The 25,458-nt window shown below is 43.6% G+C and overlaps 1 protein-coding gene across 2 annotated transcripts in view; it reads right to left on the bottom strand.

Annotated features, from left to right (window-relative positions):
* LOC112214426 (chemokine-like protein TAFA-5) overlaps positions 1–25,458 on the bottom strand; it is a 166,994-nt gene that overhangs the window by 124,714 nt on the left and 16,822 nt on the right. Inside the window, exon 1 of one of the 2 annotated variants that reach the window (XM_024373146.2) lies at positions 1,222–2,221. The exons of the other annotated variant lie outside the window; for it this stretch is intronic. Coding sequence (XP_024228914.1) covers positions 1,222–1,312 — 91 coding nt within the window. The 5' untranslated portion in view covers positions 1,313–2,221. Of the gene's footprint in view, positions 1–1,221; positions 2,222–25,458 lie in introns of those variants that run through there. 2 annotated transcript variants of the gene reach the window in all.

The raw sequence follows: 25,458 nt of genomic DNA, 5'->3' as shown, positions 1-25,458 counted from the left end.
TGTGGATTATTTGGGCTGTAACGTTAGTCAGAGCTCAGAGCCCTGACAGCCCCTTTAGCCCTGTCGGCACAAGACTAACAGTAAAAGTCTTTCTCACTTGGCACGCATGGATATATCTTTCCACCATGTGGCACAGAGATGCCATAGAGAGAGAGACCATTTGCCACCGGTTGACCTGCCTTTCTACTGACAGTGAGGAGAGGAGCCTGGCCGAGTCGTAACCTAAGGACCCTGCTGCCTGCCACACACCCACACACAAACAGCGCTTGTTTGCCCCTAGCCCCAGGCCAGACATGAGAGAAAGGCATGGCAGTTTGTGCATAGAATGCACATTCAAAGCTTTACCAGTGTGATATCCAGGGTTTTTTATTTTTATTTTTTAAATACAAATAAAAAATTAAATCAAAACAACCGGAGAATGTGTGCAAATGAAAACAAATTAATTGTCTTAAAAGCTGTACAAAAAAAACAGCTCCCTATACATTTATAAACGACATTAATGCAGGCCATAATATAAACCACAGAGCGATACTGCAGAGGGCAACACTAAGATTTGTAACTAGCGCTTCGCCATAAGGTGAATGAATGTTTAGCAGGGATGTATCCAGTGGTCATGACATGAAGCATGACAACAAGAATAACAGCAGGCTAATAGGAGGAAATAATAAGGGTTTGACCTCAGCGTTACCCTAAAGCTAGACTATAGTGCCATCTATTGAAGAACTCAACTTTAAATCACACTATCTATTGAAACGGGATAGTATCACCCATATATTAACGTTATATACAGTATCAATGTATTTATCTTCTGTTATTTTTAGTTGGTAAATTACAAAAAATATATAATAAATATAATTTGATCAATTGGATAGGTCTATAACTTGTTGCCATTAACCAGTAGGAAAGTATTGCTGGTAACAATCAGACCATGGAAGTGTTCACATTCATCGAATAGATAGATAATGATATTATCGAATCGAATTGTATGTTTTGGCTTGGGGTCAAATCCAGCAGGTTTACGCCATGGAAAAGTTGATTAAGCATGAGAGCCAAAGACGCATTCTGCACGAGGCTCTTATCTGATGTCATCTAGGGCTATGAGACATGATATATGAAAGACAGTGAGTGGGCTACAGTATAGACAGGCGACTTGAAAACAGAGCTATGTAATATGACAACGCCATTATATAATGGTCTGGAATCATTTACATAAACAATTACCTTCTTTGAGCAAGCGTGAGTGGATGAGAAGAACAACAAAACAACAGATTGCCGCTCCCGCTAAAGCCCACGCAACTCTAAGAAGCTGCATCCTGGCTGGCGAGTGGCGACGGCTTATTAACACCCGAGGAGAGAGGCCAGCAGTCTTCAGAGACACACACAGCCTTCCATTCTGCTCCCATCCAGCGCAATGCTTCTCACCCCCCAAAAATAAGAGAAAACAGTCTACAACACGTGTGGAATGCACAAAATAAATCCCCCTTCAGAAATAGCTGGGGCGAATAAAAATACTAGTCAATCCGTCAGTTGAAGGGGAAAATAGATGATCATGGCCGTGGAAAAGGACTCAGTGCTGGGTCAAAATTGAAGTGTTTGGTGCATCAGTATGAAGCGGGGCTGTTAAAGCCCCATCGTTTGAAGTGCTGGCATTCCCACTACCACTTCAGCCCGCGTCCGTGACTCGGTCACCACAGGCTCACCAACAGCTTTCTATTCGCCCCCTCTCTCTGACTGCTGTGCGCGGATACGGTAATTCGGTGCGCTGATCACCACTCTCCTCCAGTACATGTTCCACACAACTCCCGCGCAGGAATAGACTCAGAGGCAGGCAGCACGTCTATGTCGCTATGCAGTAGGGTATATATCCATTCCGTTTCAGCCAGATAGCACGCTTGCCATTTTACGCACAGGGATAGCTCATCATCTGTGGATACCTCTCGTCTTAGTTGTTCTCCATGTAGATCAAGAAAGATGCTCGCATCTCTTTCGATTTGGAAGCGATACCTCCCGACCATTAACGGATTTTTAAAAAACTAAAAACAAACGCGCAAAGAGCGTATCCGGTTTAGTTGCTTTATCTACTTCTGGATTTCGATACATTTGTCCGTTAGTGATGATAATGACACAGTATATATCGGCATCACCATCCCTGATCTCAGTGTCGGTTCTTCGGGCTTGCCGCTTTTCTTCGTCAGGCAGCCGCATATAAAGTCTACAGACGCGACTTTCTCTCTCCCTGCTCTGTGCGCTCCCGGTGAGTGACGTCACAACAACTCCTCCAGAAATATGTTTCTTCGGGCGATTTCACAGAGGCATTGTGAGGAGAAGAAAAGAGGCGTGCGCGTGGAGGGGATTGAGGAGGAACGGGGATGGTTGGCAGATTAAAAACCCTGCATTGCTCGTTGTAAACTCGCTAATTACAGTGTCCCTATTCTGCGTTTGGTGAACTACAGTTGTAATACCTTAGGGCATATCCAATGGAATGTGAATGCATTTTTTTTCTTTGTTTTTCAATTTCAAATATAGCCTAGCACCCAGCATGTGCCTTTAGTAGCCTATATACATTATATTTCAAAGACAGATTTGCACAGATTATTTCAAATTAAAGTATTTTTCGATACAAGAATATGGGTATATGGGCCAATCACATGCAATATCTACTGCAAAACAGTGTCCATCCCATTTCCAAAACCCTTGATGGGTCTGTGGCAATTCTTATATTCTGCAGCCTATCCATCCTTAGAGACTATAAACAAGTGACACCACTTATATACTGTACATAGGGATTGAAGTTCATCCAAACAAGCAGTTTGCAGTGTCAATAACTTGGCTCCTGCAGCTATTTCACCGCTAATTAATGGTGTGGGTGGGGGGTGGAGGAGGTGTTAACAACAAGGGCATCCATGTTTGATGCTGCCTTTGCAGAGAGAGAGAGAGAGAGAGAGAGAGAGAGAGAGAGAGCTCTCTCCTCCCAGCCTCTTCCATTCTCAGGCTGTAATCTATCAATCAGTGGGACAGCAATTAACGGAGACCTGTCCACAAGGTGTCTGACAAGGGGGTGGGGTGTGTGTGTGCCAGGGGGGCTGGGGGGGGAAAGTGGCATACATTAAATATGGTGAACCCTGTCATTGCCGGTCACTATATATTACTATAACCCCCAAGCGTAATCCTATTAACCTATTAAGGGAATGATAAATAACTGACCCTGCATCAGTGCTTAGGGGCAACATGTCAAACATCCTTGAGCTGCACAGTAGCCTCAAGCACACATAATATAGGCCTTCTCTTTACAGTATTTCTTCCTCGAAAGTCCAGAGAGCATTATTACACTGTTGTACAGTACATATAAGCTAAAAGTCCAGGTTTCTGCAGCAAACGCATGAGTAGGAGTACAGCTACAAAGCCTTGTTACAGTGTCCAGTTTTGTACAGAAACAAGAGTTAGAGTCCTACAGTGAGCCTTATTTGAGTGTTATACTGTCTGTAGCCTGCCTCCTTGTTCCACCTGCCTTCCCTCCTTTCTCTCCTCTCTATGTCTCCCTACCCGGAGCTAAGCGAGGCATTGCTTGCTTTGTCCTCTGTTCTGTTCAGGTCGTCGGCCAAACCATGGCCCATGCCATTAAAGGCCATAAAACTTTTATATTCGCGGTATTCCCCATTATCTTCTACATGGACAATACTCTATAAAGATGACATGATCAAGAAATAGGCCATATTGTCCAATTCTGCTTTTGTCTCAATGCTTGTTAGAAGTCCACTGCAGGAGAATCGCTCTACGGAATTCAGAGGAGCAGTTTGATTAATTGCTACAGAAATAAGAGTTGAACCATTTTGAAAAAACTTTTACTTAAAAACTGGAAATCAAATGATCCTCCAAATCAAATCAAATCACATTGCATTGGTCGCATACACACATATGCTATTGTAGGTGTATTCATCTTTAAAACAGTAGATTAATCAAATGCATTACTATTTAAACATTGAACAAAAATGTGGGCTACAGATAAAATACTGTAGAACATGTTTAAACCATATGGCATAAAGTATTACAAACCCTAGAAATATCTATCCAGAGGATAAAAACATGATTCTTTTTTTATTATGAGAACAAACAAGATGGGTACGGATACTGTGGGAACATATAGGTTTGAGCAAGTATGAAGTCATTAATGTTTATTGAAATGTATGCACGTCGGAGTTGGAGTTTTTTGTCTTTGTTCATCTTTTTTCTTTATGTTGAAGATTGAGCATTACGTCCCAGCCAATGTCATGTCTAGTTTAATGGTATCCGTGTCTGTGAAATGTTAAGTTGTCTATTGTCAAAGAATTTTTACCAAAGAAGACAGTGAAAAGCAGTTGAGGTACTGTTCAATAGTTCCACTGAAACCAATATATTAATTATGAAATATACAGTACACTAAGGCTCTCCAAGGATTTTCCTTTTGCCAGAAGAAATTCATATTTTCAAGACAAAACAATAGAAAAAGATACTTAAATCCAAAATGGGCAGTCAACTGAGACACATGGTTGGACGGTCCCTAACATTGAATGAGTTGGTGTCATATGATGAAATCTTTTAATCTCTTCCTGGATTGATCGTTTTTGCAGTAATTGGAAGTAAGACCTGTACTCTAGGTTATATTGATTTGAGGTATGTAGTTAGTTCATAATCTTCTAAACAGCTCAATCAAGTCTCAAAGTATTAAAACCCCATAGAGTCGATTGAAGCACTGGTGTGTTGTGTTCTAAATTACATAACGAGAAAATCCCCATCAAAATCTGTCAGTTTAAACTAGATATCTGTTTTTGCATTGGATGCGTCTCAATCCACCGCACCACCAATGCCGCACTTAGGCCTCTGTGGTGAAAGGTGGCAGAGCTAAAGTTGTGTTTGTCAGTAAAAGGGGTTAAATACATGTAAAAATATATATATATACATACAGTATATATACCGTACATATAAATATATATTTTTGTACAGCTCTGGAAAAAATTAAGAGACCACTGCAAAATGATTAGTATCTCTACTTTTACTATTTATAGGTATGTGTTTGGGTAAAATGAACATGTTTGTTTTATTCTATAAACTACTAACAACATTTCTCCCAAATACCAAATAAAAATATTGTCATTTAGAGCATTTATTTGCAGAAAATGACAACTGGTCAAAATAACAAAAAATGTGAATTTGTTCTTAACTGACTTGCCTCGTTAAAATAATGGTAAAAAAAATACAAATACATTTTTAAAAACTCCTGGTGCAAAAATTTAAGCAGCTCGGCTTTGTTTGATGGCCTGTGACCATCCATCTTCCTCTTGATCACATTCCAGAGGTTTTGAATGGGGTTCAGGTCTGGAGATTGGGCTGGCCATGACAGGGTCATGATCTGGTGGTCCTCCATCCACACCTTGATTGACCTGGCTGTGTGGTATGGAGCATTGTCCTGCTGGAAAAAACAATCCTCAGAGTTGGGGAACATTGTCAGAGCAGAAGGAAGCAAGTTTTCTTCCAGGACAACCATGTACGTGGCTTGATTCATGCGTCCTTCACAAAGACAAATCTGACCGATTCCAGCCTTGCTGAAGCACCCACAGATCATCACCGATCCTCCACCAAATTTCACAATGGGTGCGAGACCTGAAGAGGCCTACAAGCCACAGTGTCTTGCACCCACTGTGAAATTTTGTGGAGGCTTGATGATGATCTGGGGGTGCTTCAGCAAGGCTGGAATCAGGCAGATCAGGCAGATTTGTCTTTTTGCCATTTTATGAATGCGTTGTTATTCAATGCATTTCTCTGTATTAATAATAATAAAAATAATAATATTCAATATTTGATCAAATAATTTATTTATATGAATTTTTTATATACCTAAAGGGGTTCTAAAATTCAAAATCAAATTGCTAAATGATCCATAGGATGACCATCTTAAAACAATTACATGTCATCTTAGCACCCCCCCAATCACTCAGACATACAACAGTAGCCTATGCACTTCCTCAAGTCTCTGAATACATATAGTTAAGTATAGCACCCCCTCTCGCTCTCTCTCTATACTTTCTCTCTCTCCCCCTTTCCTGCATCCCCTTCCCCCTCTCTCTCCCCCTCTCTTTCTCTCTTTGTCAGTATAAGCCACTCAGGACTCACCTGCTCTAATCCCATTCATCAGCAGTTTAAGTGGCGTATGTTGGTGTGTTATGAGGCTGATTATGTTTGTTTGCTCTTGAATATTCATCAGTTTCTCAAAGTTTTACAGCCAGGAAGACACCTCATTAACTACACAAATCTGATTGCTCAGGGTTGAAAAAGCCTACTTATTTCAAATCATTAGCAGTGAATTAAATATGTGCTGCTTCAATGGTATTTTAATGATTTCCATCCTGAATGGTATTGTTATAATAAAACATTTTCTATAGAAAATAATAACATCAAGTGTAACCAATATAAATATTATTCTTAAAATGGTTAACCATGAATTAGCCATGTTTTCACAATGGGTTGTCGCCACATTGGCACACATACACTGAGTATACAAAACATGCTTCTTCCATGGCATAGACTGACCAGATGAATCCAGGTGAACGGTATGATCGCATATTGGTGTCACTTCTTAAGTCCACTTCAATCAGTGTAGATGAAAGGGGAGGAGATATGTTAATGAAGGATTTTTTAAACCTTGAGAGAATCGAGACATGGATTGTGTATGTGTGCCATTCAGAGGGTGAACAGAGAAGACAAAAGATTTAAGTGCCTTTGAACAGGGTATGGTAGTAGGTGCCAGGTGCACCAGTTTGTGTCAAGAACTGCAACACTGCTGGGTTTGTCACAGTTAAAAGTTTCCAGTGTGTATCAAGAATGGTCAACCACCCAAAGAACATCCAGCCAATTTCGACACCTGGTAGAGTCCATGCCCCAACGAATAGAGGCTCTTCTAAGGGCAAAAAAAACAACAACTCAATATTCAAAAACCTCAATATTAGGAAGGGGTTCTTAATGTTTTGTAGTGTATATATATTGTGCCAAGCAACACAAAAGGAGCATCAACTAAAAAAACCTTTATACAACAGATGGAATTCAATGTTGCCCGAACATCAAAGGTTGTTTACCTAGTGTTGTCATAGCCACAAGGGCAATACAATAATAGAATACTAAGAACACTTATCCTTATAAAGTAAAATTAGAACAATATGTTCACAGTGAGCACCACATATGGCCACAACAGTCTCTGAAACCTGGACTTGAGGAACAACAATAGCACCGTAGATACAAACAGAATAGTCAGTGTGGTCTAGGGTTTGATCTCCCTTCCAAGTATTATTCCTGGCAGTTTTTACAAATGTCATTCTTTTTTTTATACTAGAATGGGAAAGAAAGAATCCGATCTTTGCAAATAGCCTATAAGCAAGGGTAATACTGTTTCATACCAATCCCTTTCATATCTAAAACAGTGGTTGCAGGCAAACCTTGGGCAGTCAGCCTATAGGGTAGTGTAGGACACATACTGTATGTTTATATTGAAATAAATTATTTTTTACCTTTTTATAGATTCTCTGTGATATTCTTTAATCACCTTCCAAGTTTTGGGAAATGTTGATTTGTTATTCAATATGTTGCATAAATATTCCAACTTATCCAATGTTTTCCCTAGTTGGTATGCAGGCCATGGAAGAACTGGGACATTTTCAGCTTCCAGGAATTATGTACAAATCCTTCCGACATGGGGCCGTGCATTATCATGCTGAAACATGAGGTGATAGATGCGGATGAAAGGCACAAACATGGGCCTCAGGACCTCGTCACGGTATCTCTGTGCATTCAAATGACCATCGATAAAATGTCATTTTGTTCGTTGTCTATAAGTTCACGCCTGCCCATAACATAAACCCACTGCCACCATGGGGCACAATGTTGACATCAGCAAACCGCTTGCCCACACAACGTCATCTGTCCGGTACAGTTGAAACCTGTATTAATCCATGAAGAGCGCACTTTTCCAGCATGCCAGTGGCCATCGAAGGTGGGCATTTTCCACCTGAAGTTGGTTACAAAGCCGAACTGCAGTCAGGTCAAGAACCTGGTGAGGACACAGAGCACGCCGATGAGCTTCCCTGAGACCGTTTTTGACATTTTGTGCAGAAATTCATCAGCTGTGCCAACCCACAGTTTAATCGGCTGTCTGGGTAGCTGGTCCTGGAGCCTGATGTGGAGGTCCAGGGCTGTCATGGCTACTTGTGGTTTACGTTTGTGAGGCCGGTTGGACATACTGCCAAATTCTCCAAAACGACATCGGAGGAGGCTTATGGTAGAGAAATGAACATGCAAATGTCAGGCAACAGCTCTGGTGGATATTCCTGCAGTCAGCATCCCAATTGCATGCTCCCTCAACTTGTGACATCTGTGACATTGTTGTTGTGTGACAAAACTGCACATTTCAGAGTTTTATTGTTCCTAGCACAAGGTACTTGAGAGTATTTTAACTTTTTGTATTGTTTGTTGGTTTGGCAATGCTACTGTCAACCAGAGAAATATGTTGAGAATGATTATTACCACAGCAAGCAAGGTACTTGGAGTCAAACAGTCAGGCCTGGATGAGATCTTTAAGGTCAGGGCCCTCCGTAAGGCTCACAAAATAATTTTAGACCCAAGCCACCCTCTGTACCTGGACTTTAAACTACTCCCCTCTGGGCGCAGGTATAGGGCATTCCTCAGCAGGAAAAACAGAACTACACAATCATTTGTGCCAGGTGTGATATCCCTCCTAAATAGCTCGGGCTAATGTTCCTATCGACTCTGTAAGGCCAGCAGGCTAGTCATTTTTTAAAAACATTTTATTTCCTCATTTATTATAATTATTATTGTTATTATTTTATTGGTATGTAACTGTTATGAAAGTTGTATTATCAATTTTATTTTGTATTTAAATGCCACTTTTAAACGTGTACATGACACTGCAACAAAATTCCCCATGGGGACAATAAAATAAGTAAATAAGTAAGTAAGCAAGCAAGCAAGCAAGTACACCTGTGTAATGATCACTCTGTTTAATCATCTTCTTGATATGCCACACCCGTCAGGTGGATGGATTATCTTGGCAAAGGAGAAATACTGACTGACAGGGATGCAAACATCTGGAACATTTCTGGGATATTTTATCTCAGCTCATGAAACATAGGACCAAATCTTTACATGTTGCGTTTATATTTTGGTTCAGTGTGTCTATGTTTGCTCACGTGTTTCTTCCTAAGCTTACATGGCCTTGACAATTTACATCACAGCTTTGCAAATGTCTGTAAATAATCTATGGTGTTTATACATACATACAGCATATGAGCTACTTATAAACCATTCATATGCTCATTATTTGTAGTATAAATATAAGTTAATAAAACTGCAGGACAGCTTGTGAAGGAGGAGAGGATGAGGAGACGAAAGGAGGATAGAAAGGGTTGAGAGGAAACAGGTGAGCACCGCGGGTGTGTTACGGAAGAGAGGAGGAGTGGAGAGAGAGAATATCAGTATGCAAATCAGAAGACGTTGAGGAAAGGAGTGAGAGAACGAGTGAGTGGAGGTACTGATGTTGGTGATAAAACCGCTCCTCGTCTACCGGTAGTCTTTCCCCTGATACAAATGTATCAGCACTACGTTCGGATGGACTACCTTGGGAAAGACTCGGGTAAAGACGTGCGCATGCATGGCAACAGTGTAAAATGCCGGGTAAAGATACTTTATAATAGAACAGCCTTTAAAACCCCCAAAATACTTTGTTTATATACCGTACCAATACATAATACATGGAAAACGGTGAATATGCGTGTGTGTGTTTGCACGTGTGTGTGTGTGTGTGTGTGTGTGTGTCACTGTCTGCAGAAATGGATGTAGAGGAGAAGAGAAGATGCTACGAATGAGACAATACAGTTAAAAACTCACAGACAATGTGTGGCCTCCACTATCAACAGCCTATAGAGAGATAATGCAAAGAGAAGAGATCAGCAGGCTAACAAGCTCTATGAAATGATACCAGCCATCCTAAGATTGCTGTAACCTAGACATCACCTTTAGATGCCTCGAGGTGGTGGGGGAAAAATAAAATTATGAAAGAAAAAAAATGTGATTATCAGACGGAGACAGTGAAAGGATAGTGGTAAATAGTTTCACTTTGAGAGAGAGCGAGAGGTTGGAATGTGAGCTCTCTATGTATTTGCTAGAGATGTGTGTGTGCACGTGTGCGTGTGTGTGTGCATGTGTGTGCGTGTGCGTGTGTGTGTGTGTGCATACAAACTTAGGGAAAAAGGCTGAGCAGGTTGTCTAGTTTGAATAACATGCTGTTGATTTGTAATTTCACAGTGATGTGCCATTGGAGGGGCAGGCAATGTTGCTGTCAGTTACTATCACCACAGTGACTGCCTCTTGATTGGCAGCTGCTATTGTATTCATATACCCTCTTGCTTACTTTCAATTACTCTCTAAACATGTGGCCTTCAGTTAGTTGTTAGTGTGTGTGTGTGTGTGTGTGTGTGTGTGTGTGTGTGTGTGTGTGTGTGTGTGTGTGTGTGTGTGTGTGTGTGTGTGTGTGTGAGTTGTCAGACAGACTGTGCCTTGCCTTATTGGGAGCACACACACACATGCACACATGCATACAGCCACTGGCAGAGTTATAGAAATGGCTCATCCTGATTCCACCATGGATTTAGACTCCTCACACCGTGAAAATACGATCTCTGGAATTCCATTATCCCTGGATAGAGATCTAGAGACTGCATTTGATTCAATTGTGTGGCGATAAGGGTGCCCTATATTTGAATCTAAGGGGCATTTCCATCATAAAGGACTCATAAGCACCATCATGTGAAGTTCATAGGAGCTTATCAAATTGGGTGTCAAATGAACGCTAAGAGTCTATAAGGAATAGATACATTTTTCAACCATTTTCCATCTTAACAATGAGGTACAAGTAAAGGCTTTGATTTCTGGATTTACAGATGGAAAAGGGGTCTTAGAAAAGTCCAGTATCAGAAATACATCAACACACAATAACGTTGATGTAAAGACCCCAAACAACTAATATCAACAATTATTATTTAGTTTTGCTGAAATGGCTTACATTCTGTAAATTTAATAAATAGGCCTTGTGCCTTGTAATTCCGTTACCAAAAACCCACATATATTTCAGATAGTTTCTAATTTCTCTCCCTCATAAGGTAGGATAATGAAAGTTCACAGAAGTAACAAGTAACGGTTGACCTACCAATAAGTTATAGTGATTTTACTAATATCAGTTTTGTTTATGAATTATTAAGTGATTCAAACAATTGAACTAATTGGTAAAGGAATTAACAGAACAAACAATTGAACTAATTGGTAACCCAATTAACAGAATTACTGCAACTGAATTGGCTACAATGGGACATCATAATAGTCACTAACCAAAGTTGGGTCAGCTGCTACTGTCCCCATGGCATACTGTTATGTTCAGCTCATAACTGTTTTCTTTCTCTTTCTGTCATCTGGTGGTCAAACCAAGAGTGTTAAAACAGTCTGAGTCTGAACAATCCCTTCCTTCTTCCTCCTCTCTCGCACTCTCACTGTCACTCTCTCTCACTCTCTAGTTAATGTCACCTCTCCCAGTTCTTACCGAGACCTACCCATGAGCACCTTGTAACCAGCATCCTAACCCACTGAGCACCGACCAACACTGGATGTCCATGGAAGTTGAAATGTAGTTGAAATTAGGTGAGTCCACCCTGGCCTTGATGTTAACATCCACAGATGGACCGGACTGGACCAAATCTGGACCTATCATAGACTTGTTTCACAAGTTTGGAGTAAAGTATTGAGTACAGTACAGCACAGTACTGTACGGTGAGTAGAGCTATGCTCAAAGAGGTTGTTCGGATGTTGTGAGTGCGCAGTCGGCAGCATATGGTATAAAAGCAATTGGAATTTCTTGCTGGATCTTCAAACGGTAAACCATCAAACTAAACTCTGGATCTCAAAGCCAGTTCCACTGCAGTTTACATTGTATTGTTCTGGCCATGACTGACCCAGCAGACTCGGATCAGCTACGCAACACCATCTCCTCCCAAGGAGCCACCATTTGGAAGACACAAAGAGTTGCTTCACGGTCTTATGGAAGGGTTCCAGACCTTGGCCGAACGCCATGACCATGCGTTTAACACTTTGTTGGAGAAATTCCGCGGCTTGTCTGTTAGGCAGCCTACCACGACAGTAACCTCCCAGCACCTCAGTAACTCGGCTATTAGCAGCACTGCCTCCCCGGTCACCCCAGTGTCCAGAGAACCCTTTTTACCTCCTTCGGAGCGCTACAATGGAGATTTCAGAAACCTGCCAGGCTTTTCTCTCACAGTGCTCCCTCATTTTCGAGCTGCAGCCTTTTCTTTCCCGTCGGACCACTCGAGGATAGCATTCATCATTACATTGATGTCCAGGAGGGCACTCGCCTGGGCCACAGCGGTGTGGGAGCGACAATCCACCATCTGCCTCAGTCTGGAGGTGGTCGTGGAGGAAGTTTGGAAGGTGTTTGATTCTCCGTTGTCCAGGAGAGAGGCTAATCGCAAGCTGCTCCAGCTGCTCGCAAGCAGCTGGAGTGTGGCAGACTATACTATCCCGTAGTGTGGCAGACTATGCAGTGGATTTCCGCATGTTGGCAGCTGAGATTGCTTGGAACCCAGAAGCTCTGTTTGACACGTTCCTACACGGAGTATCAGAGGAAGTTAAGGACGAGCTTGCAGCCCGGGAACAACTAATGGTTCTCGACTCACTCATCACCTTGACGATTTGGATTGATGGACGACTACAGGAACAAAAGAAGGAGAGGAGAGGAGAGTCGATTCCACTTCGCCTCCAAGATATCCCGGAAGTCCCCGATGGCTCTGTTGCCGAGAGAACCCGAGGTTAGCCAAGTTCCCACAAGAGCCTCCGAAGACTGACGATTCACCTCCCGAGTCCATGCAACTAGGCAGAGCTAGGCTGTCTCCAGCTGAACAGCTATATAGGCTTCACGTTAAGAGTTGCCTGTGTTGCAGGACTACTGGTCATTTTGTCTCCACCTGTCCACTAAAAGACCAGGCTCACCGGTAGGAGCGAGTACTCTGAAAACCTTTACAGAGAACATTTCCTCTCCCCTTACTCATATTCCTTTTCATGCCATAATGCTGTGGGGGAACCAGTCAAAATCTCTCCGGGTAATCATCAACTCTGGGGCTGATGAGAGCTTTATGGACGCTAACCTGGCTTTCGAGCTTGATTTCCCCACTCAGCTCTTTTCCAATCCCATGGACATTAGAGCACTTGATGGGCATTCTATTGTCCGGGTCACCCACAATACCACCCCCACCCTCACCCCCATCCCCATACCACCCTCATCAGGGAACCACAGAGAGACGATCCAGTTCCTACTCATGGTTTTGGTATTCTCCTGGCTCCAGTGACACAATCCCCTCATTATTATTATTCTTTTTAAATTCATCCCTATTTCGTGGTATCCAATTGGAAGTAGTTAGAGTCTTGTCTCATCGCTGCAACTCCTATACGGACTCGGGAGAGGAGAAGGTCGAGAGTCATGCGCTCTCCGAAACATAACCCAACCAAGCCGCACTGCTTCTTGACACAATGTCCATTCAACCCGGAAGCCAGCCGCACCAATGTGTTGGAGGAGACACCGTACACCTGGTGACCATGGCAGTGTGCACTGCACCCGGCCCACCACAGGGGTCCCTATGAGACAAGGATATCCCTGCCGGCCAAACCCTCCCTAACCCGGACGACACTAGGTTGATTGTGCGCCGCCCCATGGGCCTCCCGGTCGCGGCCGGCTGCGACAGAGCCTGGGATCGAACCCAGAATCTCTAGTTAGTTAGACCACTGCGCCACTCGGGAGGCCCCAATCCCCTCATTGACTGGTCTGCCAGTGCCATCATGGGCTGGAGCCCATTCTGCCACGCCCACTGCCCGGAATCAGCACAACCTGTTCCGGGACGTCTTCCTGGGGCCTCGGAGGTTGCCCCGGATATCTCCGCCATTCACACGGAGTACCAGAAACTCTGGGAGGTGTTCAGTATGCCTGGGCCTCTTCACTGCCGCCCCTGACCATATGACTGCAGGATTGATCTTCTCCCCGGCACCACTCCGCCACGTGGACGACAGTACTCTCTGTCGAGTACGGAGACCAAGTCTATGGAGACCTATATTGTAGACTACTTAGCTGCCGGGTTCATCCGTGCTTCTGCCTCCTCAGCCTGCGCAGAGTTCTTCTTTTTGGAGAAGAAGGACAAAACCCTGCATCTGTGCATCGACTACCGAGGTCTCAAAAACATCATGGTGAAGAACCGCTAACCTCTCATCTCCTCGGACTTCAAGCCATTCCAGGGGGCCACCGTGTTCTCTAAGCTGGACCTACGGAACACCTACCACCTGGTGCGGATACGATGTTCTCCTCAACATGTTGAACCAGTTCATCTTCATCAACCTCGATGACATCCTCGTCTTCTCCCGCTCCACCCAAGAACACATGCTCCACGTCTGTCAGGTTAACCCTCCTGGAGAACCAGCTTTTTGTAAAAGATGAGAAATGAGAATTCCATCTCTCCACCATCCCGTTTCTGGGTTACATCATCGCTGCAGGGAGCATACAGAAGGATCCCGGGAAGGTGAGAGCGTTGGTGGATTGGCCCCAGCCCACGTCCAGAGTCCAGCTACAATGGTTCCTGGGTTTCCCAAACTTTAATCACAGCTTAATCTGGGGCTACAACACCCTGGCTTCCCCTGTCTGCACTCACCTCTCCCAAGGTTCCGTTCACGTGGTCTCCAGCTGCTGATCAGGCGTTCTGGGATCTCAAACACCGCTTCACCACAGCTCTCATCTTGGTTCATCCTGACCCGTCCCGCCAGTTCCTGGTTGAGGCCGATGCTTCTGATGTTGGAATGGGGGCTGTCGTGTCCCAGTGGTCTGCCCTGGACCTCAAGTTGCATCCCTGCACCTTTTTCTCTTACTGCCTCAATGCCACAGAGGGGAACTATGATGTGGGGAATCGTGAGCTGCTCACGGTGAAGATGGCATTGGAGGAGTGGAGGCACTGGCTGGAGGAGGCGGAACATCCATTCATCGTGTGGACCGACCACAAGAACCTGGAATATCTCCTCACTGCAAAGCGCCTCAATTCCAGGCAGGCTAGATGTTCAACTTCTCCCTCTCCTACCGGCCAGGATCCAAGAATGTCTAGTCAGATGCGCTGTCACGCCACTATAGCTCCACGACTACTACCCCAGAACCTGAGACCATCCTTCCCACCTCTTACCTGGCGACAGCGATCAGCTGGGGAATAAGGAAGCAGGTTCAGGAGGTGCAGCCTTACCTTACCCCATCTTACTGGATTATGGACCCCTGCCTGCCTTTGACCTGTCGTTTGCCTGCCCCTGTGTTAGAAACAAACTATTGTTTCTTCGACACTGTCTGCATCTGGGTCATACCATAAACGTGATTGGGACACCAGGTGGGTGCAATTAATTATCAGGTAGAACAGAAAACCAGCAGGCTTCGGACCTTGTTGGGTAAGAGTTTAATACCCCATCAATATGGAATAGGGTGCCACTTGGGACTCAGCCTCAGTCACCTTAAAAGCAACAAGGAATTGTGATAATTCAGTTCTCCCTCTCAGGCACAGCTCATCCTTAGAGATCCTGGTGGCACCCAAAAATCTCCCTGCAAACACTGATATCCTGTGATTAGTGTTAGTATGGGGTGGATCAGGCTGAGGTGTGCCTGTGTGTGTGTGTGTGTGTGTGTGTGTGTGTGTGTGTGTGTGTGTGTGTGTGTGTGTGTGTGTGTGTGTGTGTGTGTGTGTGTGTGTGTGTGTGTGTGTGTGTGTGTGTGTGTGTGTGTGTAAGGAACAATAGATTACCAAAGAGGAGGATTTACAGCTCAAATCTCCCAAGGCACAAAGGCTTCCAAGGTCGCCTACTCCCTGTTGTGAAGCGTGCACACACACACACACACACACACACACACACACACACAGACAAACAAACACACACACACACAGACAAACACACACACAATGCATCCCTTGCAGTTAGGCAGAGTGAAAGCAGTGATGTAACATATTCATAATATTTCTCAACACACAGCCACACAGTATCACTGCTTCCACTGGTAATCAAAGTCACAGGAAACAAATGGGTGTTAATGGCTATCATTCGTCTGGGGGGCAATACTCAGAAAAGTCAAAGGGACGGCATCCTATTCCCTAATGGCTGTGTCCAAAATAGAATGGATTCCAAATGGTGTTCTATTCCCAATAGTGCCCTACCTTTGGCCAAACTCTGTAAGGCAGACGTGTGTATCAGTTAAAAGACAAGTGCACTATACAGGAAATAGGATGCCATTTCAAATGAAGCCAAAGTTTGCATCAAATGTACATCATGTCCCTTAATGTGGTCTTTGGACCCACTCTGATTAATGCTGTGATGTGTTTTGGAACCAGGCCAATGGAAAAAGAGAGCAAGAGAGACCGAGAAAGAGAGAGAATGAAAGAGAGAGAGAGAGCCTGGATTACATGCAACAAATAACAACAAAGCCTTGGTGTGCTGCCATCATGAAACGACCATCAGTTCTCTATGATCAGTCATGTGTTTGCATCTAGAGCAGGACCACAAAATGGTTGCAGGGTAATCTACCATCTATTCAAGTCTGCTGTAGGTGTCACGCCCTGACCTTAGAGATCCTTTTTATTCTCTATTTTGGTTAGGTCAGGGTGTAACTAGGGTGGGAAATCTAGTTTTCCTATTTCTTTGTTTGGCCTGGTATGGTTCCCAATCAGAGGCAGCTGTCTAACGTTGTCTCTGATTGGGGATCATACTTAGGCAGCCTTTTCCCACCTTAGTTTGTGGGATCTTGTTTTTGTACTGTTGCTTTCCAGCCCTACAGAACTGTGTGTTTCGTTTTGTATTTGTTGTTTTTCCGGTGTCATCAATAAAAGAAAGATGTACGCCTACCACGCTGCACCTTGGTCTACTCCTTACATCGACGAGCTTAACAGTATGTATCTTTATTGTTTTATTTTATTTATGAGCAGTAACCGTAAAAAGAAAAACATAAAGTAAGACGTGCTGATGGGGATTTTCCTTTTTGAAAAGGGGCATTTGTATGCAGATTTGGGCTCTTAAACATACATGCGCGCGAGAGCGCACACACACACACACACACACACACACACACAGAACACACACACATACAGAACACCCCCCTCCCCTCTTGGGTCTATGGGTTCCTTGGCTGGCAGAGCTCTCTGCAGTGAGGGGAGGCAAGTGGGAGGGGAGGCAGACACCGCTCCATCTGTGCAGGGAACAGGGGGGCCTGGCAAGCTCCCTCTGCAGACAAGATCAGCCATCCCCTCTCTCAGCTCAGCCATCATTTCCCCCTCTGCTTTCCTGTGACTGGGACTGGAGGAGCAGAAGGGGGGTGTGGCCATACAGCCAGTTCAGTCTCCCCACTCTCTGTTTGGCTGTAAGATATAATGGCTAGACAACGCACAACCCCCATATATTCAGTTCTATGGCACCAGACCATGTTGATGGCACAACCCCCATAGTGATCACATATGTATTTCTATGGCACCACCACCTATGTAAATATTCCATATTCATTTAATCTTGATGGCAGAGGCACCACAAGGGATGAAGATGGCGGTGACAGAGAGGGCTGCCGTGCTTCTATGTCTTCTAGTTATTTCTTACATTTATTAGCCCATAAAATGTTTTGTGTTATTACATACAGCCAAGAAGAACTATTGGATATCAGAGCGGTGGTAACTCATTAGCACTACCAGCATTACGACCAGGAATTACAACTTTTCCGAATCGGATCTTTCGTTCGTACCCTCCTGGGCAATTGAACTGACTCCAGAGGCCGAAACAAAAGAGAGGTACTCGGAGTGGTCTTCTTGTCCAACTTATATTCCTCGCTAATGTTCAATCTCTGGATAAAAAAGTTGACAAGCTCAGGGCAAGGATTTCTTCAGGGATTGTAACATACTCTGTTTCACGGAAACATGGCTCTCTCGGGATATACTGTCTGAGTCTGTCCAGCCAGTTGGCTTCTCAGTTCATCGCGCAGACAGGAATAAATATCTCTCCGGGAAAAAGAAGGGCGTGGGTGTATGTTTCATGATTAACGATTCATGGTGTGATTGTGATAACATACAGGAACTCAGGTCCTTTTGTTCACCCGACCTAGAATACCTCACAATCAAATGCCGACCGTATTACCTCCCAAGAGAATTCTCTTCGGTTATAGACACAGCCGTGTATATCCCCCCTCAAGCCAATACCACAACGGCCCTCAAAGAACTTCACTGGACTTAATGCAAACTGGAAACCACATATCCTGAGGCTGCACTTATCGTAGCTTGGGATTTCAACAAAGCAAATTTGTTAAAATCACATTGACTGTAGTACTCGCGCTGCTAAAACACTCAACCACTTCTACTCCAACTTACGGGATGACTACAAGTACATCCCCCGCCCTCCTTTCGGCAAATCCGATCACGACTCCGTTTTGCTCCTCCCTTCCTACAGGCAGAAACTCAAACAGGAAGTACCTGTGTTAAGGACTATTAAATGCTGGTCTGACCAATCGGAATCCACGCTTCAAGATTGTTTTGATCACGCGGACTGGGATATGTGCCGGGTAGCCTCCTAGAATAATATTGACGCACATACTGATAAGGTGACAGAGTTTATCAGGAAGTGTATAGGGGATGTTGTACCGACTGTGACTATTAAAACCTACCCTAACCAGAAACCGTATATAGATGGCAGCATTCGCACAAATTGAAAGTGCAAACCATCGCATTTAACCATGGCAAGGTGACTGGGAATATGGCCGAATACAAACAGTGTAGTTATTCCCTCTTTTAGGCAATCACAGGTAACACGTCAGTATAGTATAGAGACAAACTGGGGTCTTTGAGAGACTAGTCAAGGATCATATCACCTCTAGCTTACCTGACACCCTAGACCCACTTCAATTTGCTTACCGCCCCAATAGTTCCACAGATGATGCAATCGCCATCGCACTGCACACTGCCTATCCCATATGGACAAGAGGAAAACCTATGTAAGAATGCTGTTCATTGTCTATTGCTTAGCATTCAACACCATATTACCCTCCAAGCTCATCACTGAGCTTAAGGTCCTGGGTCTGAACCCTGCCCTATGTAACTGGGTTCTGGACTTCCTGACGAGCTGCCCCCAGGTGGTGAAGGGTAGGAAAAACACCTCCACTTCTCTGATACTCAACACTGAGGCCCCACAAGGATGCATGCTCAGCCCCCTCTTGTACTCCCTGTTCACCCATGACTGCATGGCCTTGCACGCCTCCAACTCAATCATCAAGTTGCAGACGACACAACAGTAGTAGGCCTGATTACCAACAATGGCGAGACAGCCTACAGGGAGGAGGTGTTACAGGAAGGCCAAAAAGTTAATCAAGGACAACAACCACATAGGCCACTGTCTGTTCACCCTGTTATCATCCAGAAGGCGAGGTCAGTACAGGTGTATCAAACTGGGACCGAGAGACTGAACAACAGATACTATCTCAAGGCCAGATTCTGTTAAATAGCCATCACTAGCACAATAGAGACTACTGTCCTATATACAGTTGAAGTCTGAAGTCTACATACACTTAGGTTGGAGTCATTAAAAGTCAACCACTCCACAAATTTCTTGTTAACAGACTATAGTTTTGACAAGTCGGTTAGGACATCTACTTTGTGCATGACAGAAGCTTCTGATAGGCTAATTGACATAATTTGAGTCAATTGGAGGTGTACCTGTGGATGTATTTCAAGGCCTACCTTCAAACTCAGTGCCTCTTTGCTTGACATCATGGGAAAATCTAAAGAAATTGTAGACCTCCACAAGTCTGGTTCATCCGTGGGAGCAATTTCCAAACACCTGAAGGTACCATTTTCATCTGTACAAACACAGTACACAATTATAAACACCATGGGACAATGCAGCCATCATACTGCTCAGGAAGGAGATTCGTTCTGTCTCCTAGAGATGAACGTACTTTGGTGCGAAAAGTCAATCCCAGAACAATAGCAAAGGACCTTGTGAAGATGCTGGAGGAAACAGGTACAAAGGTATCTATATCCACAGTAAAACGAGTCCTATATCGACTTAACCTGAAAGGCCGCTCAGCAAGGAAGAAGCCACTGCTCTAAAACCGCCATAAAAATGCCAGACTACTGTTTGCAACTGCACATGGGGACAAAGATCATACTTTTTGGAGAAATGTCCTCTGGTGTGATGAAAAGCAAATAGAACTGTTTGGCCATAATGACCATCGTTATGTTTGGAGGGAAAAGGGGGAGGCTTGCAAGCCGAAGAGCACTATCCCAACCGTGAAGCACGGGGTTGGCAGCATCATATAGTGGGGGCACTTCACAAAATAAATGGCTTCATGAGGCAGGAAAATTATGTGGATATATTTAAGCAACATCTCAAGTCATCAGTCAGGAATTTAAGCTTGGTCGCAAAAGAGTCTTCCAAATGGACAATGACCTCAAGCATACTTCCAAAGTTGTGGCAAAATGGCTTAAGGACAACAAAGTCAAGGTATTGGAGTGGCCATCACAAAGCCCTGACCTAAATCCCATAGAAAATGTGTTGGTAGAACTGAAAAAGCGTGTGCGAGCAAGGAGGCCTACAAACCTGACTCAGTTACACCAGCTCTGTTAAGAGGAATGGGACGAAATTCACCCAATTTATTGTCGGAAGCTTGTGGAAGGCTACCCGAAAACATTTGACCCAAGTTAAACAATTTAAAGGCAATGCTACCAAATTCTAATTGAGTGTATGTAAACTTCAGACCCACTGTGTCACGAGTTACTAAGGTGGGTGGAATCAGGCACAGAGAGCAGGTTTCAATTATTAGACAGTTTATTCTCCGGCGCACAAAACAACGGTCAACCCAACACACAGGGTGAATAATCCAAAGCAGGACCAGAATAGTCCGGAGAATAAAACTTATGAACACCACCAAATAACAGGAATACAAAAACAGTAAACAAAATAACAACCGTGAAGCTAATGCAAGCTACACTGAAACAAGCCATCAACATAGACAATCACCCACAAACAAACAGTGCAACCCAGGCTACCTAAGTATGATTCTCAATCAGAGACAACTAATGACACCTGCCTCTGATTGAGAACCATACTAGGCCGAAACATAGAAATCCCAAATCATAGAAAATCAAACATAGACTGCCCACCCAACTCACGCCCTGACCAACTAAATAAATACAAAACAAAGGAAATAAAGGTCAGAACGTGACACACTGGGAATGTGATGAAAGTAATAAAAGCTGAAATAATCATCTCTCTACTATTATTCTTAAAATAAAGTGGTGATCCTAACTGACAAAATACAGGGAGTTTCAACTAGGATTAAATATCAGTTTAAATCCATTTGGCTAAGGTGTATGTAAATGTTCAACTTCAACTGTACATATACTTGGAATCACTGGCCACTTTAATAATGGAACACTGTTCACTTTAATAATGTTTCCATATTTTGCATTACTCATCTCATATGTATATACTGTATTCTATCCTATTGTACTGAAATTGCTCGCCCAATTGCTCGCCCAATATTTATATATTCTTAATTCAATTCCTTTACTTTAGATTTGTGTGTAGTATTGTTGTGAAATTGTTAGATATTACTGTTAGAGTTACAAACACAAGCATTTCGCTACACCCGCAATAAAATCTGCTAAACACATATATATGACAAATACAATTTGATTTTACTTGATTAGATTTTTAGTGGAGGGTAAACTGTGTTTACACCTATCATGATAAATTAGCGTTGTTAGCATTAGTGCTTATGTAAATGGACAACGCTTGGGTTGAAATGGAATGGAATTGTCCTATTCTTCAGAGTTGTTGAAAATTGACCATATCCTCCAGCAACCAGAAGGCAAGGAGAGAGAGAGAGCCTACTCTTTCTGTATGCAGTCCTCAAGGACACTCAGGTGATACCAACACACATATAATTACAGCATTTAAATGAGGAGACAGACACTTAACAAATAAACCCCATGAGCAAGTAATTCAAAACAGAGGTCTGGAGGAAGGATGACTGACCTTTCAATCACCATGAGGCCATAGACACATACACAGAGACGGACACAAAGACGGACAACGATACAGACACGGGCACACACACACACAGTGGTCTTTGCAGCAGCAGTATCGGTCAGATCTGGGTTCACGCCAGTCAGGCTCTATCAAAAGCTCAACGTATCTGAAAGACAACAAATACTCAAACCCAGGTCTGTCTGTCGACGGTGAGTGAGGGAATGAAGTGACAGCCAGCCTGTGGATGTGGTCCTGAGGGAAGGTAATCGATGATAGTGCAACTCTGCAATATCAGTCCTGCTGCGGCTGCCGAGCCCAGAGAGTTGATGAGACAAATCACAATCAAGGAGCAGGTGAGTGACTTTGATTAAGTTCCCATGACAGCTGTGGACAGTTGGGGAGAGGGGAGAAGACATTTGATAGGTACTTGGCTCCTTTTCTGTCTGGTAGTTATATGGCCCTTTAGTCTGTCTGTCTCTTTGTCTCTGTCCTCTCATTGGAGTCATCAATCATAGTGAATTTTTAAAAACTTGTCTGTGTATAATATAGGTATCACTGAGCCCACCCTGGCAGTTGGTATGTAACTGAGGTGGAGGTCGTATACCAACACATCGATGCAACACTACACTGGCCATATACATTGGCCATATCGTGTGGTGTCTCTGAGTCATTCTGCCCCTCATCCTCTCTCCTCTCTGGCCCTCATCCCATGGCCTGCTGGGATGGGATCTGGCCTGCTTCTTTATCAACATACAGCCAGGTGCATGGTGGGTAGGTTCCTGTCTGGCCTTTATCAGTGCTGGGACAGCAACGTCCTGGTTGTGTAGATCAGAGATGTCGGAGCAGAGGGAATGGAGGTAGAGGAGGGGCCTGCCACAGGGGACCGACGGGCCTGCCACATCAAAAAGCTTACGGGGCCACACCTCCATCCACATACACACGTGAACAGGCTCACATACACATACACTCACACACACATTCTCACTCACACATTTGCGCTCTCTCTCACACACACACACACACACACACACACACACAGACACACAGACACACAGACACACAGACACACACACACACAGACACACAGACACACACACACACACACACACACACACACACACACACACACACACACACACACACACACACACACACACACGAAGTCTTGTCACAGTGAGAAAAGCTAATGACCAGGGTGTTAAGGTCTATCTGTGGGATTTCAGAGGGCCGCTGGGCTGTCTCCTCCTCAAAGCCTCCTCACTGTTCGCCCCTAAAACAGAGATGCTGTGGAGAACGGTGTGGAAGGATAGCGGGTAATTTAGCTGCACAGCAAGCATTGTGTTGGTGTAGAGCAGCCAAAGAGTTTGAGAGGGAAGAGGTGCATCTCTGTTGAAATGGGATGATTGTAGCCTGTGATGCTTGACTTATCCAACATCATTGATCTGTGTTTGAGTCGTGCTAATTTTGGCTCTTTGTATTCTTTGGTTGCTTTTTGTAGGAACTCTAAGTCTAAGGACTTGTAGAGATAAAGTTGTATACGGCTGTCTTACTTCACAATGCAACAGGTACTTTGTCACATTTCTGATACATTCAAAATGAAGTGCAGACAGTTTGACATTTGTGACATTTTGGTACACATTTTGGTACATTGTGATTTCTTGACTTTCATAGCCTAAGTGTCAAGTTTCTCAATCAACATTCAGCAAAGTATTTCAGATCAAGGTGCACGGGTGATTTATTAAAAAATATTAAAAATAAATGCAAACATTCAAAATGAGAGGACTATAAGAATGATTTTATAACATATAAGTGAATTGATTTCAATCCCATTAAGAGATTTTTAATGACAAAGTTAACAACATACTTGATTTTCTACTGTATTCTTATCATCGTCATGACACCCTAATGGAATAGAGTTAATTGAACACTCAGTGATACGTAACAGCGATTTAACAAAGTCCTAAGATCTGATATCAAACCATATAAATCAATGATATACTCTGAAATATTATATTTCTAGAGTGGTAATAAAATTGTCCCACAGACAGAGCCATAATTTTAGTTCTCTCCAGACGACACCATAAAATACAGAACCCTGAGCGAGAGAGAGAGAGAGAGAGAGAGCGAGAGAGCGAGAGAGAGAGAGAGAGAGAGACAATAAGAAGAATAGGATTACAAGATGGTATAGATGGCAAAAGATGGTATGCACAGTCAAAATAAAGGAAACATACCGCTGTTGCCCAGTGGTCATAACAGCTTTACTAATGGAATCCTGTATACTGGGTGTAATACCTTGGAACGGGTCTGTGTCTCTGGTCAAGCTGGCCCTTGTCCAATGCAACAAACTGATCTTTAACATCATTCTGTTTTCACTGTTCACTCTTCATGAGACTTATTGGCTTTGTAACCACAGGAATATGTGCTTGAAAGTGCATATGAACGGGCTGAACTGCCTTCAGGACCTCAAATTCTCCTCCACACACTCCACATCTACTGTTGGCTACCAGAAGCCACTTGTGTATTTCTGGTTACTGTAGAGTGACGTGAAAAGCATATATTGTGGGATCAGTGCGTTAATTCACCTTCTCCAGTGCAGGTACACTCTTAGAAAAAGGGTTCCAAAGAGGGCTATTTGGCTGTCTCCATAAGAGAACCCTTTTTGCTTCCAGGCAGAACTGTTTTTGGTTCCAGGTAGAACCATTTTTGGTTCCATGTAGAACCCTTGTGGGAAGGGTTCCTCATGGAACCCCAAAGAGTTCTACCTGGAACCAACAGGGTTTTACATGGAACCAGAGGGGGCACTTCAAATGGTTTTATAGGTACAACCTACGAACCCTTTTAGGTTCCAGATAGCACCTTTTTTTCTAAGAGCGTATGGTCTGCTAGGTTACTGTAAAGCTCAGTATGGACAACCTAAGCTTCTGGGGATATTTGATGTATTTTGGAACAGAACAGTCTGGATGGATGCAAAGAAAGCTAATACACACACTCACACAACACACCCACCCACCCACCCAACCAAAGCACACACGCACGCACATATCCACACCTACACCCCCCCTCTAATATGGGTGATTGTTAATGGGACAATTATTGGCTACAACAATCAAACTAGAAGTAGTAGTTATAGTTTAAAAAAAATGTGGTGCACATACATATTATAAAGTTATCGTTCTATTTATCAATTCAGACAATTTATCACAATATGGATTTTTTTGACCATATTACACATCTCTACTCAGTCGGTGGCCATCTTTATTATGTAACAGTTTAGAAAGCATTCTGTGA

Source organism: Oncorhynchus tshawytscha, linkage group LG15, assembly GCF_018296145.1.
Source record: "Oncorhynchus tshawytscha isolate Ot180627B linkage group LG15, Otsh_v2.0, whole genome shotgun sequence".
NCBI classification, from domain to species: Eukaryota; Metazoa; Chordata; class Actinopteri; order Salmoniformes; family Salmonidae; genus Oncorhynchus; species Oncorhynchus tshawytscha.
This window is presented reverse-complemented; position numbering and strand designations above follow the sequence as displayed.